We start from the raw sequence: 12,133 nt of genomic DNA on the forward strand, positions 1-12,133 counted from the left end.
ATGCAGTAGTCTGCACCCACAGAATTCAAGTATTGCATGTGGAGCAGCAAAAGGTCTGTAGTAAATCCTAAATTAGTATTTAATTTAATTGCAACTGTAAACAGCCCTACCTTTCCATGAATCAGACTAATCAGCTGATTCTAAAGCATCCACTTTTTATCATGATTATTCCCCATATTTAATGCTTAGTTTTTTTTCTGAAAACATTTTCCTTTTCATTTATCTTGGCTACAGCTACATTAAACAGCTTGTTGGTTTTCCTTCTGTTTGGATTTCATATTGACATTGCTACCTTCCATCTGGGGATATATTCAGGTTCATTAAACTTGTGCAGAACTGAAATCTTTCAGTAGCATGTGTACTGTGCTGATTTTTCACTCTTGGATCCACTCTTAATGCTATTTGGAGCATAAAACCTTGTGAAGGTAATGCTTTGTGTTTATTCTTATCTTCTCTTTCCACCTAATATCAGAAGCAGCCAGCTGAGGATAGAAGGTTTTCATATTTCATTTTCATCCATCTACAATTCCCTCATTTATAAATGAGATTAATGTCTTCTTAATTAATCAACACTCTTTCAGGCTTCAGAGCAATACAAATCACTCAGGTATGACCTCTTGAAAGCTGTACTGGGTTTTATCTGCCACAGGGCTTACAGCAGCACTGATCACAAGAATCACAAGGACCACTCACATACAGCTTGTCTGCAGAGCAAAGAATGGCCAGTGGGTGAGTCCCACTGAAACAGTTCATGCTCACAGTGTCACAGCAATTGGTAAAGCCTGCCCTGGCAGACATTTGTACTTCAGAGGCTGAACTGCATCCAGCCCCAGTTTCACTTCACTTTGTCAATTGTGCTGCAAGAATTGCTCCCAAGGCCAAGATAGGAAGAGTATGAATGCTGGTTTAGTAACATTAACACTTACTTCCAGACACTGGATATGTTAAGGACTGGGAGAGAGGAATATAGATTCCCACAAGTTATTAATACCTTTATGCGTTAACCCTTTCTTATAAATATTGTAAAAGTTGTAAACAATGCCTCTTCTCAGACACTACGCATACAACATCTGGCAGACAGTATCAGTAAAATAATTAATTCCAGTAAAAGTATTTTATTTTATAGAGCTCTGCCTTCAAATACTACTGTTCAAAACCCCTGCCTTAACAATCAGAGTTTTAAGTGTAAGTTTTATGTTTTCAGGCAGTTGGCATTCTGTCTCTGCCCATGGAAAAGATGTAGCACCACCACATTGTGACACAATTCTGGTTTTTGGGGGTTTTTGCATCTGTTAATTAATTCTCTACTCCCCTAATCAACTCACATCCACTGTAGCCAAAGGTCAATTAAATGGATTAGTGACTTTCCAGTTAACATCAAATAATTTACCACGAATGGCCAGGAAAAACAGTGACAGCAGACAAGACATCTTAGGGCCCCAAATTCTTAAGGGTAACCAGACTGGATTTTTCAAAAAAAAAAAAATCTGCAGTGATGATTAGTTATATCAAGATTTTTTAAATCCTCTGGAATAAGCTCTTTTGTAGAAAGCTAACTACCTTTAAAGATTCTTGCCCCTTTCCCCACACTTTCCATACAGTCTCTGCTCAAATTATCAAGAATTATATTTTCAACTTACGTTTTTCCTTTGCATTATTTTTTTCATAGCTTAGAGATTTGACTTTTGGTTGGTGAATTGGACAACAATAGACCTTGTCACAAGGTAAAATGTCACAGAAATTCAGTTCAGGGATCCTGCTGATGGGCTGTGTGGTCTGAGAAACTGTACTCTCACTCTGTAATGCTAAAAAAAAGCAAACAACAACAACAAATGAAACCAAAATATAATTCTCACAAAGACTGCATACTGGCATTTTATAATAGCCAATTATGTGTATGCAGACCAGCAGAGACACAGTACCTGCTGTGGTAGTAGAGGGAGAGACTGGAACAGGAGTTGAGGTACTGCTGATGAAGAAAAACAATTCATTAAGAAATTGATGTTAGAGCTGAGGACCAAAACAAATTGATCCAGAGTCTATTACTGATTCTACTAATTTGAATTCACTAATGGTAATTTAACTACTTGCCTGTAAACTGGATGTTTTTCAAAACGTCTGTCATGAATGCTAAGTAAATATAGGCTCCATATTGTCAAAGCACTGTAGAAAGAGAGTTGTTCTGTAGATTTACATCCATCTTTTATGCAACACAATAGGAATAACACTTTGACAGCATTGTGGGGAAATGCAGTCATGCAAGTATTAACTATCTGATCACTTTCCCTTTAGTGATCAGATTCCCTTTAGTGGGAAAAATTTCAGCTGAATTTAATGGGGTTTAGATCAGATACTTGTACACAGTATTGAGTTCATTTTTCTTGTATTCAACACAAAATACAGCCATTTTCCAACATAAATAGAATCACACCACCAGTTCAAAGTACTCAGGTCACAAAGAGATTGATTGTAAGCCACAAGTTTTTGGACTGGAGACAGAAAATGGCAATATCAGAAGTCCAGAGCATACTTTCCTTTCCACAAGTCCAATGTCACAAGTTAAACTCCCAGTCACATAATTGCCCATCACAGCGGGAACAGTTTCAACTTCATTTCACACAACAGAATCACTCTGTACATCAGAAATTGTACTTAGGCACAGAATGCAGAGTCCAGTTTTGTACCTGTAGTACAAGCCACTGAGGTAGACTCAAGGTGCACCATACATTGTGACATGGAGAGAGATCAGTTGTGTGTCCATCCCATGAGTATCTTACTTTTATACAATGGCTTCAACTTTACAATATTACCAAGGATATTAATTGTTAATTTTAATACATTGTGTTCTTCAAGTAGGAAGGGAAAAGAAGAAGAAAAAGTGCTATAGTCTTTCAGATAAGTAGAAAGGGGAAGGGAGAAAGAAGTCAAATTGTTGTTAATTAATTTTTACCATAGTGCCATAATAGCAAGCAAAGCTATTATAGTCACCCGGAAAATCTTCACAGAGCAAGATCCTTTGGTCTTTGATAAACAAACCTAGGGTAAAAAAAGAGTTTGGTTAATTCAAGTGGCACATATCTAAGCAACTACTAGTAGATTAAGAAATACTACACTCGGTTGACTTTGCATCACCCTTGTTTCTTTTCTGATCCCCCTTATATAGGGGTCAACATCTACAGAGAAAAACTTCAGTAATTAAAAGGTCCCTAAGACTTTCAGTGCACTGTGCATGGTTGATAGTTTGGGGGCACAAACATTGTAGAAGAAGAAAGGATAGACAAAAAATAACAGCTCCTTGTCCTTTCTTCCTGCCATTTTTCATACGTTTGAAATATTTCAAAATCAAATAAAGAACTCAGTAAGTGTCCAGAACTAAAAGATCAGCAGCTTTCAGTATGTGCTCAGACCATGTTAAAGCAGGACTGGTACAAATACAGAAGAAAGGCACTTTCCAAACAAGTAGGATAATCTTAGGTGATGGAGCATTTGACTGTCATTATGGTACAAAGCATATTTGACTTATTATTTTCTCTTGCTCTTTGGCACTGGCAAAAGCAAAGTAGGCAAATGAGCATTGGTTCATATTAAAGGACAGGGCTTGGCAGCCTAGGAAGACTGTCTTAAAAAAGGTCAGTATATGTATTTCCTCATTCACATGATCCCTTTGAAAAGGGGTATCCACTTCCTATACCCTAATACAGGCAAGAGAAAGTGAAAGCAAATCAGAGTGAATGACTCAGACAAGGATTTCATTTCACTCACCTTCCTGGATTTTAGTGGGACTGATTTTATTGATGGCAAGAGACTATTAGCTCGACTATACCTGCTATGAGAGACAAGATCTCTTTAACATTCAAATGCTTCAGCAAGTAATTAATGAAGAAAAGACATTTTTAATGTGTTAATGTCACTTGCTTTTGCAATTTTAACATTTATAAAGGGAAAGGCAGAAGTGTCAGCAGATTTATTTTCAAGGATAAAGGTCTCCAGTTAATTCATTCAGGTGAATGCTCTTAAATGCTACATTTGATTTTGAAGGAAACTTGGGAAAATGGCTTAGAAACAGGAAACACTCATCGCTTCCACTGAAGCACCAGTGAAGATTCTTTCTTGCAGATGAAGCTCTGCAGATTTGCTTTATAAGCAATTTCCAAGTCCCAGAGCTGTAACTGGACATAATCTACCCTTTACTTTATGCAACAGAAGCAATTACAAAAATTACTGTAATTTAACAGCCATTTCAAAGATTAATTTGTCAGTGACTAAAAAATATTTGGGAAATTTGGGGTCTTTTGCACAATTTAAATACTGGAAAATAGCTGAACTCTTCTGTCAAGCAAAAACTTCTATCTCAGAGATCACTTTAACAACTTGTGTGACAACTATTAGAGAACATTCCAGCCAGGGGTACCTGACTTTGCTCTCTTCACTGACTGTTGACTTTAAACTGTTGATCCGTTTCAGCCTGGCCAGTTTCCTATTCCACTGTTCCAATTCTTCTATTCTGACTTCAAGATTGTTTGTTAGTTTACAAAGCTGCTTTACAGCACCGACATTCTCCATAAAGATCTGATCCTGAGAAGAAAACAATGACAAAATTAGTAGATACATAGTATATTCATCAATCAGGTGTAACAAGCAGAAATTAGTGCAGAATTCACCTATATAAACACAAGTTATCTCACTGTAGATGGGATGCATGTATGACCATAAAACCCTTTTGCTAGACATTTAATTTGCAGGAAATTGAAAATGAGGACTTGCAGAAAAATTTGAAGCTAAAGGGCTTTTTGTACCAAGAATTTAAACTGTATTTTACCTTCATACCATGTTGGAACCTTAACACTGTTCCAACAGGCATCTACTACTTGATTTTCAGTGCTTTAGCTGATCACAGATTTTAGAATCCCTTAGCAAAATGTACATCCAACCATCTTCCTACAGGCAATAGGTAGGCTCAGACAAATCAGAGTTTCTATCCATGTTTTACACGTAATATTAATCACACAGAGATAAGTGACACAGATTAAAAACCAAACCAGGTGTCAAGTTGTGACTGAGTAAAATTTTGCTCTCCCTTTCAGCCTCTCCAGTCTCTTACAGGAATCTTGTAAGTTCTAATAACATGATTATCCCTGCAATTAAAACATTTTAGACACCCTCCATTTACTCATTCTGGATATTTTACCCAGGAAAAGCCTCCTATTCTCCTACCCCTTCTTATCATCTAGGTATCAATCTGCTGCTGGAAATGCCCTCAGTATAATCATCCAGGTAGTATTTTATCCATTTCTGAGTCAATAATGGTTACTGATCCACTGCAGGAGAATAGTAGAAGAGTACTTTGTTTGCTGTGTGTGAAAGAATGGCTTTCTCATTTTAAAGTCCAACCAGACTGGTGCCATTGGATGAAGCTATTACTGCAGTTAATGCTGCTGTATTCCAGCCTAGTCAAGTTATGCAGAAGTAAAGTAAAAGCAGTTTTGCCTTTCACATTGTAAAAGCCATGCACACCTTTCTTTTAAAGGTGACTGCATTCCACAAAACCAGACAGCATTTCATGCAATCAGAATCAGAGCACATTATCAGTCGCAAGTCAAAAACTTCCTATTGCCACAAGAGCCCATTTAAATAAAAAGTGACTTCAAAATAATCTCTTGTACCTAGAACTGTGAAATCACTTATATGGACACTTGTATCAATGATACACAGCAGCTGCCCTTTCCATTGTCTTCAAATCAAGCATGAATTGCTTCAACTAGCTGAGAAAATTGCTCTTCTCACAAAATGAAGGAACACTCTATTTCAAGGAAAAAAACTGATCAGAGTTTTAATCCCCCTCTAGTACAAAGTACTGAGCACAGTGTGACTGGGAAGAAAAGATTCTGTCTCAAAAAAACAAATTGCCTATAGTTGAGACATTTCTCTAGAAAGCAGCAGACCCTGGTTCAAATGTAATGTAATCAAATAGTTTTACAGAGATCAACAGCTCCAACCTGACAAAGAGACACAACACCAGCCAACACTCTACTTATCTGGATATAAACTTGGAATATGAGATAAAGTTCAAGGTCTCATCACCCGCCAAACTGAAAAAAAAAGAAAATGAAGCACTGTCCATTTACTATTCAAGCTGCTGAGCTATTCCGGAGCTGGGAGCTCCAGAAATTTAAATCAGATGTTCCACCTGAACAAGAAATGTTACAAATCCCTGCATTCAATATACATCTTAAACTGTTAGACACAGATCTCTCCTGATCCTGTCACCCCAAAGGTCATGGAATTGACCTTCATATGCTCTGCCACAACTGTTAGGAGAAAGAGGAGAAAGCACAGATTCACCTGACCACATTAAAACACCAAAGTGCCTGTGAAGTAATCTCAGACCCAGATCTAGACAGGTAGTCAAGAAAATGATAAGTGGCAAGTAAGCCATTGCTGTAACAATCCACTCCTGCTTGGGCCACATACACAGCAGAATCACACCCTACAGGCATGAATAGAAAGTAGGCATTCTCCATTTGTAGATCACATCCCTGGAAGCACTGGCAAGCACCCTCCAGAGACCCAAGGTACAGAGAAGAAAGGGAACATGATGGGCCCAAATGGCAGTGCTGTGAGGCACTGCTCGAGTTGGTGTTTTGCGTGATATTTCAGCAAGGAAGAGATATGAATCAAAAGCTCAATTCTCCAACCTAAACTTCTGCCAGGTGAAAAACCAGGCCACCCCAAAGAAATTTTGGAGGCATTCAAAAATGCAAATGATGCTACAGGCGTCATACCATATAATTGGAAGGCCTAAAGGGCAAAATTAACTTGGAGTCACCTACCAACACTGCTCTTCTACTAGCATCGAAATCAACTACAGGCTGGAACCCTGACCAAATAGAGTAAATTTTCTAAAAGTCTCCTTTTCCACAGTATCTCCAGAAGTGCTCTTTCCACAGCTTTTTTCAAGGTATCTAATTCATACTTCTTTTATATGGAATACAACCTAGAAGATTTAATTTAAATTATTTATAGCCTATCAAAAGATGACAAGCGACATGCAATATTTTTGTAGATATTTTCTCCAAGTTTGGTGGTGTAAATCTGTGTTTTCTACAGAAAAATGAAAGAATGCATTATGATAATGAATGCAGGATTTTGTTCATGGTATCATCCAGACAAGACAAGGTCACCTTTCTCTAAAACCTCTCTCTTCTCCTTATCAGCTGCAAGTGGGAAAAAGCTGAAAAATGGTGTTTGGCATGCAGTGAGCCAGCACTCAGCAGAGGGGCTGCCTTGAGACAAGTGCTGTCTGCAGCCTTGTGTGAGTGGACTCTGCGACTGACAGTCCCTTGCAGTGGTATTTCCACAGGAAAAGGAGGAGAAGAGAGCACAGGACAACAATACCTCAGCAGTGTTTCCAGCCTATGAGCATGGTAACTATTTTGTGTGCCATTTCATAGCATATGATTTTGAACCTAAGAAAAGCATTTCAGATTGCCAAAAAAACCCCCCACACACAGAGCTAGCACTTGGATTTGGTATGTAGAGATTATACCAGGATTAGAGTCAGGAAGTTTTTATTTAACAAATTGAATGCCATCATTGCTTATTCACTTGTGGAACACTTAATTAACTGAAACGCTTAAGCACAAAATAATGTTTTGGAGTACCACTTGTTGAACCAATGCTATGAAATCACTATCCACTTCTATTCAGAAAAGTTAGGGCTTTTACTTTTTAACTGTATGTGTATATAGTATTGTAATCAGTTTTTAGTATAGATACTTGTTATTAAAAGATTCAGCCCTTTACTAACAGCTGGTGGTTCAGTTTTTCTCAATGATTCACTGAACACCATTTCTGTAACACATGTGGGGGGCTACAGCTTTTTATGGGGCACAGCATGCGTTCATAGCTCCCCACATGAAAGAACAGTCTAAATACACATCCCCACTTTCTCCCTCAAGACCATACCTTGTCAACCATGAGGAAGTTTTCTATTTTTTCTCCATCATTACAAGCAACATCTCCAACTTCTCTAACAGCTTCAGGTAAAAGCCTCTTCACTTCCTGGGCTATTATTCCTGTTCAGGAGGTCAGAAAAACTAATGTCAGGAAACACACTGGTGTACCTGCTGACCATTCTAAAAACGACAGGCAAAGCAAAAAAACTATCTAGAATTTCTCTGTGGTAAGAAAATCCAGGGTGTCTGGTTTTTTTCTCCATTCCACAAAAAAACCCCAGGAGCCTTTAGAATTCTCATTTTTCTGCAGAAAGAACAAAATAGTTTGTAAGCACATACTTCATTCTCATTAAACTTCTGGAAAATAAACTTCCCATCTTTAAGAATTGAAACAGACGTTATAAAATTACAAGCAATACCTAATTTTGGCATTTTTATGCCACAAGAGATATACAACAGTGTGAAATTTCAGTAAACTAAAAAATGAGGATGAAATAGCAGGATATTAAAAGACACTATGGCCCAATAAATATCAGTAGATGTTAATGAAAAATGGGAAGAGAGCTGATTTTATACCTGTTTCATGGGTATCTTTTATTCCCATAACAGATGCAAATTCAGGCTTGTAGTCATATTCCACCAGCCTCATTTGTGTTATTCTTCTCAACTGCTCATTTGTGTCGACCTAGTTGGAAAAATACCAAGATTTACGTGTTGAAACATTAAGCATGGCATCTAGGACACCGCTGAGAGAGCAACTGGCCTGACACAGTCATTTGGCCAATCGTCACATAGAAAAATACAGACAATCTTCCCATTCCCCACTACCAGAGTGCTGTTTGTACTGCCAGTTACCCCTCTGTTTGACAACTCCCAGCTTCCACAGAGAGCCTTCTCCAAAGTCTGTAGGTGATGGTTCTCAGAGCACAATGGCACATCTGCCTTCTTTAGGCCAGCATTTCAGCACAGCCAGGAAGGATAAAGGAGCTGCTCTGTCAGGACCCAGGACATCCCTCTGGCTGTCCTGAGCAGCCAAGACCCCTGTCAGCCCAAAATGCCTGTGGTTTTGATTATGACCTGTGGAGCAAGTTACCAGCCTTAGATGAAGATCTGCAAGCCACGAAAAATTAAGTAGAATGATAGTGAATTTATCAAAAGGTGAAAAAGTAGATTTTGGGGTTTTCTAGAATGGAGGTTCAGGGGGCAAGATGGAGGGATCTGGGCGTGTCCTGCCTTTCTCCTTCTCCTTCTTGGCCTCCATCTTCTACTGTGATGTTGGCACTTTTAGATTGGTTTAGAGTAGAAGCTTACTGTCTAACATAGGTGATAGGTATTGGAAAGTAATTGTAAACATTGTATACAAAGTATTTAGTATAAAAAGATAACACTGCCCCGAGGGCAGGCAGAGTGCCTCTGACTGTCGTGCTGAGTGGACCTTGGCAGGACAGGAGAAAGAATTTTATAGATAAGATACAGTAAACAACCTTGAGGCCTGGGAATGAAGAGCCCTGACTCTTTCTTCAAGCACCAGGCTGGGAAAAGGGACTTCCCAACTTTTCTCGGGGTCACTCTGACCAGCAAGAGATCCCGACAGCTCCACGTGTGGGAACAACGATCCATCCCCAGTGCTGCAGAGCACACAGAAGTGCCCTAAAGGCTGCCCTGCCTCACCTCCCGGATGTTCTGCTTGGCTCGGCTGTCAGAGGGGTGCATGACTCTGCCCATCACTTTGGCGTTCCCGCAGACCACCAGCGCTTCGTCCGGCGCGTCTGTGTTAATTCCGACGTGGCCGTGATAGGCTATGGTCTCTGGAGCGGCTCCTCGCTGCCACAGCACATCGCTGTCGTGCTCAAACTGCCCTGGGTTAGATGCCTGCAAGGAAATGTTTTAAATAAAGTTACAGTATGGCATAGATGCACTACTGTTTATTCTATTAGAAATACAGGGAAAATGAAAAGCCAGATCTTAAAAATTGAAATTGTATTCAAGAAATTTTTAACATGCTAACAGAAAAAAACAGAGTGGAGTTATTTCTAAGGGTTTCTGCTCACACTGCACCAGCTTCATGCTTTTTTCCCTTGAATTCCAAAGAATTTGGAATGTCCAAATGTCCAAAGCTTTCCAAATTTTAATTTTAACATTATACCACATAACCGTTCTTTATCTACCACTAAATTTTAGCTGAGACTGGAAATCAGAAAAGAGAAAGCAAGCCAGAGATTAAACACATGTGATTCATAAAATCCTCTGTATTGTTTTAAATTATTGAAAATGTCATGTCATATTGAAAATTTCATGTCAAGGAAACTTTTAAAGAACACCAATAAAACGACAGAATGAGTATAACAAGAAAAGGCATTTTATTCCAATAGTTCATTTTGGGTTGTTTGTTGTTCTGGGTTTTTTTTTTTAATTTGAATTCAGGCCAACAATCATGGTAAAAAGAAGCCAGGCTTTCACAAGGCTTTGCCAGCTACAAGGCCTGGCACTGTGTACTCACCACTGTTTGTCACAATTAGAGCATGATCTGATAAGCCTGACAAGCACCACGCAGCTGGTAGCTTTGTTGTGTTGGAGTGTATAAAGGGCCAGAAGATGAGCTGCTTTTCCTCACAGTGCACTTGCATGGCTTTGCCACTTTAAGGTAGCCAGTGGCTGATTTGCTCTACCCTGACACTGAAGCCCTGTTAGACAGCAAGAAAATTTCTTTTTTTCCCTTCCATCTTTCCTGTTGATATTTTCACCACTTCAGACCTGTCCCTCTTGATCTTTCTGTCTTACTGCCTTCTTTTTCCTCTGTTTGAAATAGTGGCCAGGTTTGAAAAATCTCATTCCATGAATTCCTGTTCAAAACATGTCTCACATGCATTGAAGGAGCCCTCTTCATTGAAATTTCAAAAGAATATAATATTAAAAATTGTGGGAAAATGTAAATTTCTAAATCTTACATAAAAATATATATCTTGTAAAGTAACAAGAATGAGACCACTGTGAAAATTCAACAGAGTCCTCAAATTATTAATGATGTGATATCTGTAACACTGTCAGATCCAGAAAAAGAAAATCAGATGAAAACAGGATTGTGGAAATTAATGGACAAATAAAGGAAAATAACTATATAGGCAGGAATGATGCAAACACACTGCTTCAGCATCCAGCTGAAGCAAAAAAACCACAGCAGCAGCCAGGATGATAAAACTTCTCAGCCATGCAGAAAACTGCTGAACTCCACACATTGTTTTCAAGGTCTCTTCACAGCTCCACCCAGAAAGGAGCTCCAGGCCATAATACCCCCCAAAACCTAGCCATAACTACAGAAAGAGGGTTTATGGCACAAGAGGATGCTCAGATGAAAAAGGAGCCAGGACTGAAACCATCTGAAAGCCCCCATCTTCCTTTGGAAACCCCTGAGCAACACCCCACATGCTGGAAATTTGCCCTTTTACTCTCCCCAAACCCAAATGCTAAACCAGACCACAGCTGTAAGCCTAGGCAGATGATGGGCTGCCAAAAAGGATGCAAGCAATGGCCTGCACAAAACAATGCCAGGACTAAGAGCTTTTGACAGCCCTCAACTTTCTTTGGCAGCATCTTCCCAGCTCCACTTAAGACACCAGAGCTTTTGGTCTTGCTTGACTCCAAGCCAAAATGCTAAGCCTGTTCCTCTCCATAAGCCAAGGGCTAGAAAGAGTCCATGCAAACAAGAAGCAGCTCTTCAACAGACCCACATGAAAAAGTTCAGTGGACTGCAATTTTCCAGAGACCCTCTCCATCTTTTGCAGCCCCACCACATGGCACCTTACATATTTCCCATCTTTCTAAGCTGTAAATTTAATATTCACCCTAGAAATAATTATAACTCCAGACTATGCCCAGTTCAAACATTAGCCACCACCTACTGATGACAAAAAAAAGGGGCCAGGACTGAAAGCTTTCAGCAGCCCCCACCTTTTCTTGGCAGTCGCTTTGCAATCCCACTCATTTTGGGACTCTGTGTTTTCTCTCTCTCCTAACCCCAACTCTCCATAGCTCTTGTTACACTACAGATCTGGGGTTTTTCTCTTTTCTGAGTCCAACTGTAGGCTAAAGCTGAGCACTAAAAGAAAAAATGTCTGTGAACCAGGCAAGTGAAAAATAACAGTTAAGAGGAAAAGAGATTATTCTTCCTTTTGCTAATT

General features: G+C 39.2%; 1 protein-coding gene across 2 annotated transcripts in view; it reads right to left on the reverse strand.

The window, feature by feature from the left end:
- MYRFL (myelin regulatory factor like) overlaps window positions 1-12,133 on the reverse strand; it is a 44,873-nt gene that overhangs the window by 11,686 nt on the left and 21,054 nt on the right. For both annotated transcript variants that reach the window (XM_071423438.1, XM_071423436.1), the window contains 9 exons: window positions 9,627-9,827; window positions 8,532-8,640; window positions 7,966-8,075; window positions 4,412-4,575; window positions 3,763-3,826; window positions 2,951-3,036; window positions 2,092-2,163; window positions 1,923-1,969; window positions 1,641-1,805 (listed from right to left, as the gene is read on the reverse strand). In XM_071423438.1, coding sequence (XP_071279539.1) covers window positions 1,641-1,805; window positions 1,923-1,969; window positions 2,092-2,163; window positions 2,951-3,036; window positions 3,763-3,826; window positions 4,412-4,575; window positions 7,966-8,075; window positions 8,532-8,640; window positions 9,627-9,827 — 1,018 coding nt within the window. The remainder of the gene's footprint in view (window positions 1-1,640; window positions 1,806-1,922; window positions 1,970-2,091; window positions 2,164-2,950; window positions 3,037-3,762; window positions 3,827-4,411; window positions 4,576-7,965; window positions 8,076-8,531; window positions 8,641-9,626; window positions 9,828-12,133) is intronic.

The sequence above is a fragment of the Agelaius tricolor genome, unplaced genomic scaffold (genome assembly GCF_023055355.1).
Source record: "Agelaius tricolor isolate 1412-34295 unplaced genomic scaffold, bAgeTri1.0.p SCAF_3, whole genome shotgun sequence".
In the NCBI taxonomy this organism is placed as follows: domain Eukaryota; kingdom Metazoa; phylum Chordata; class Aves; order Passeriformes; family Icteridae; genus Agelaius; species Agelaius tricolor.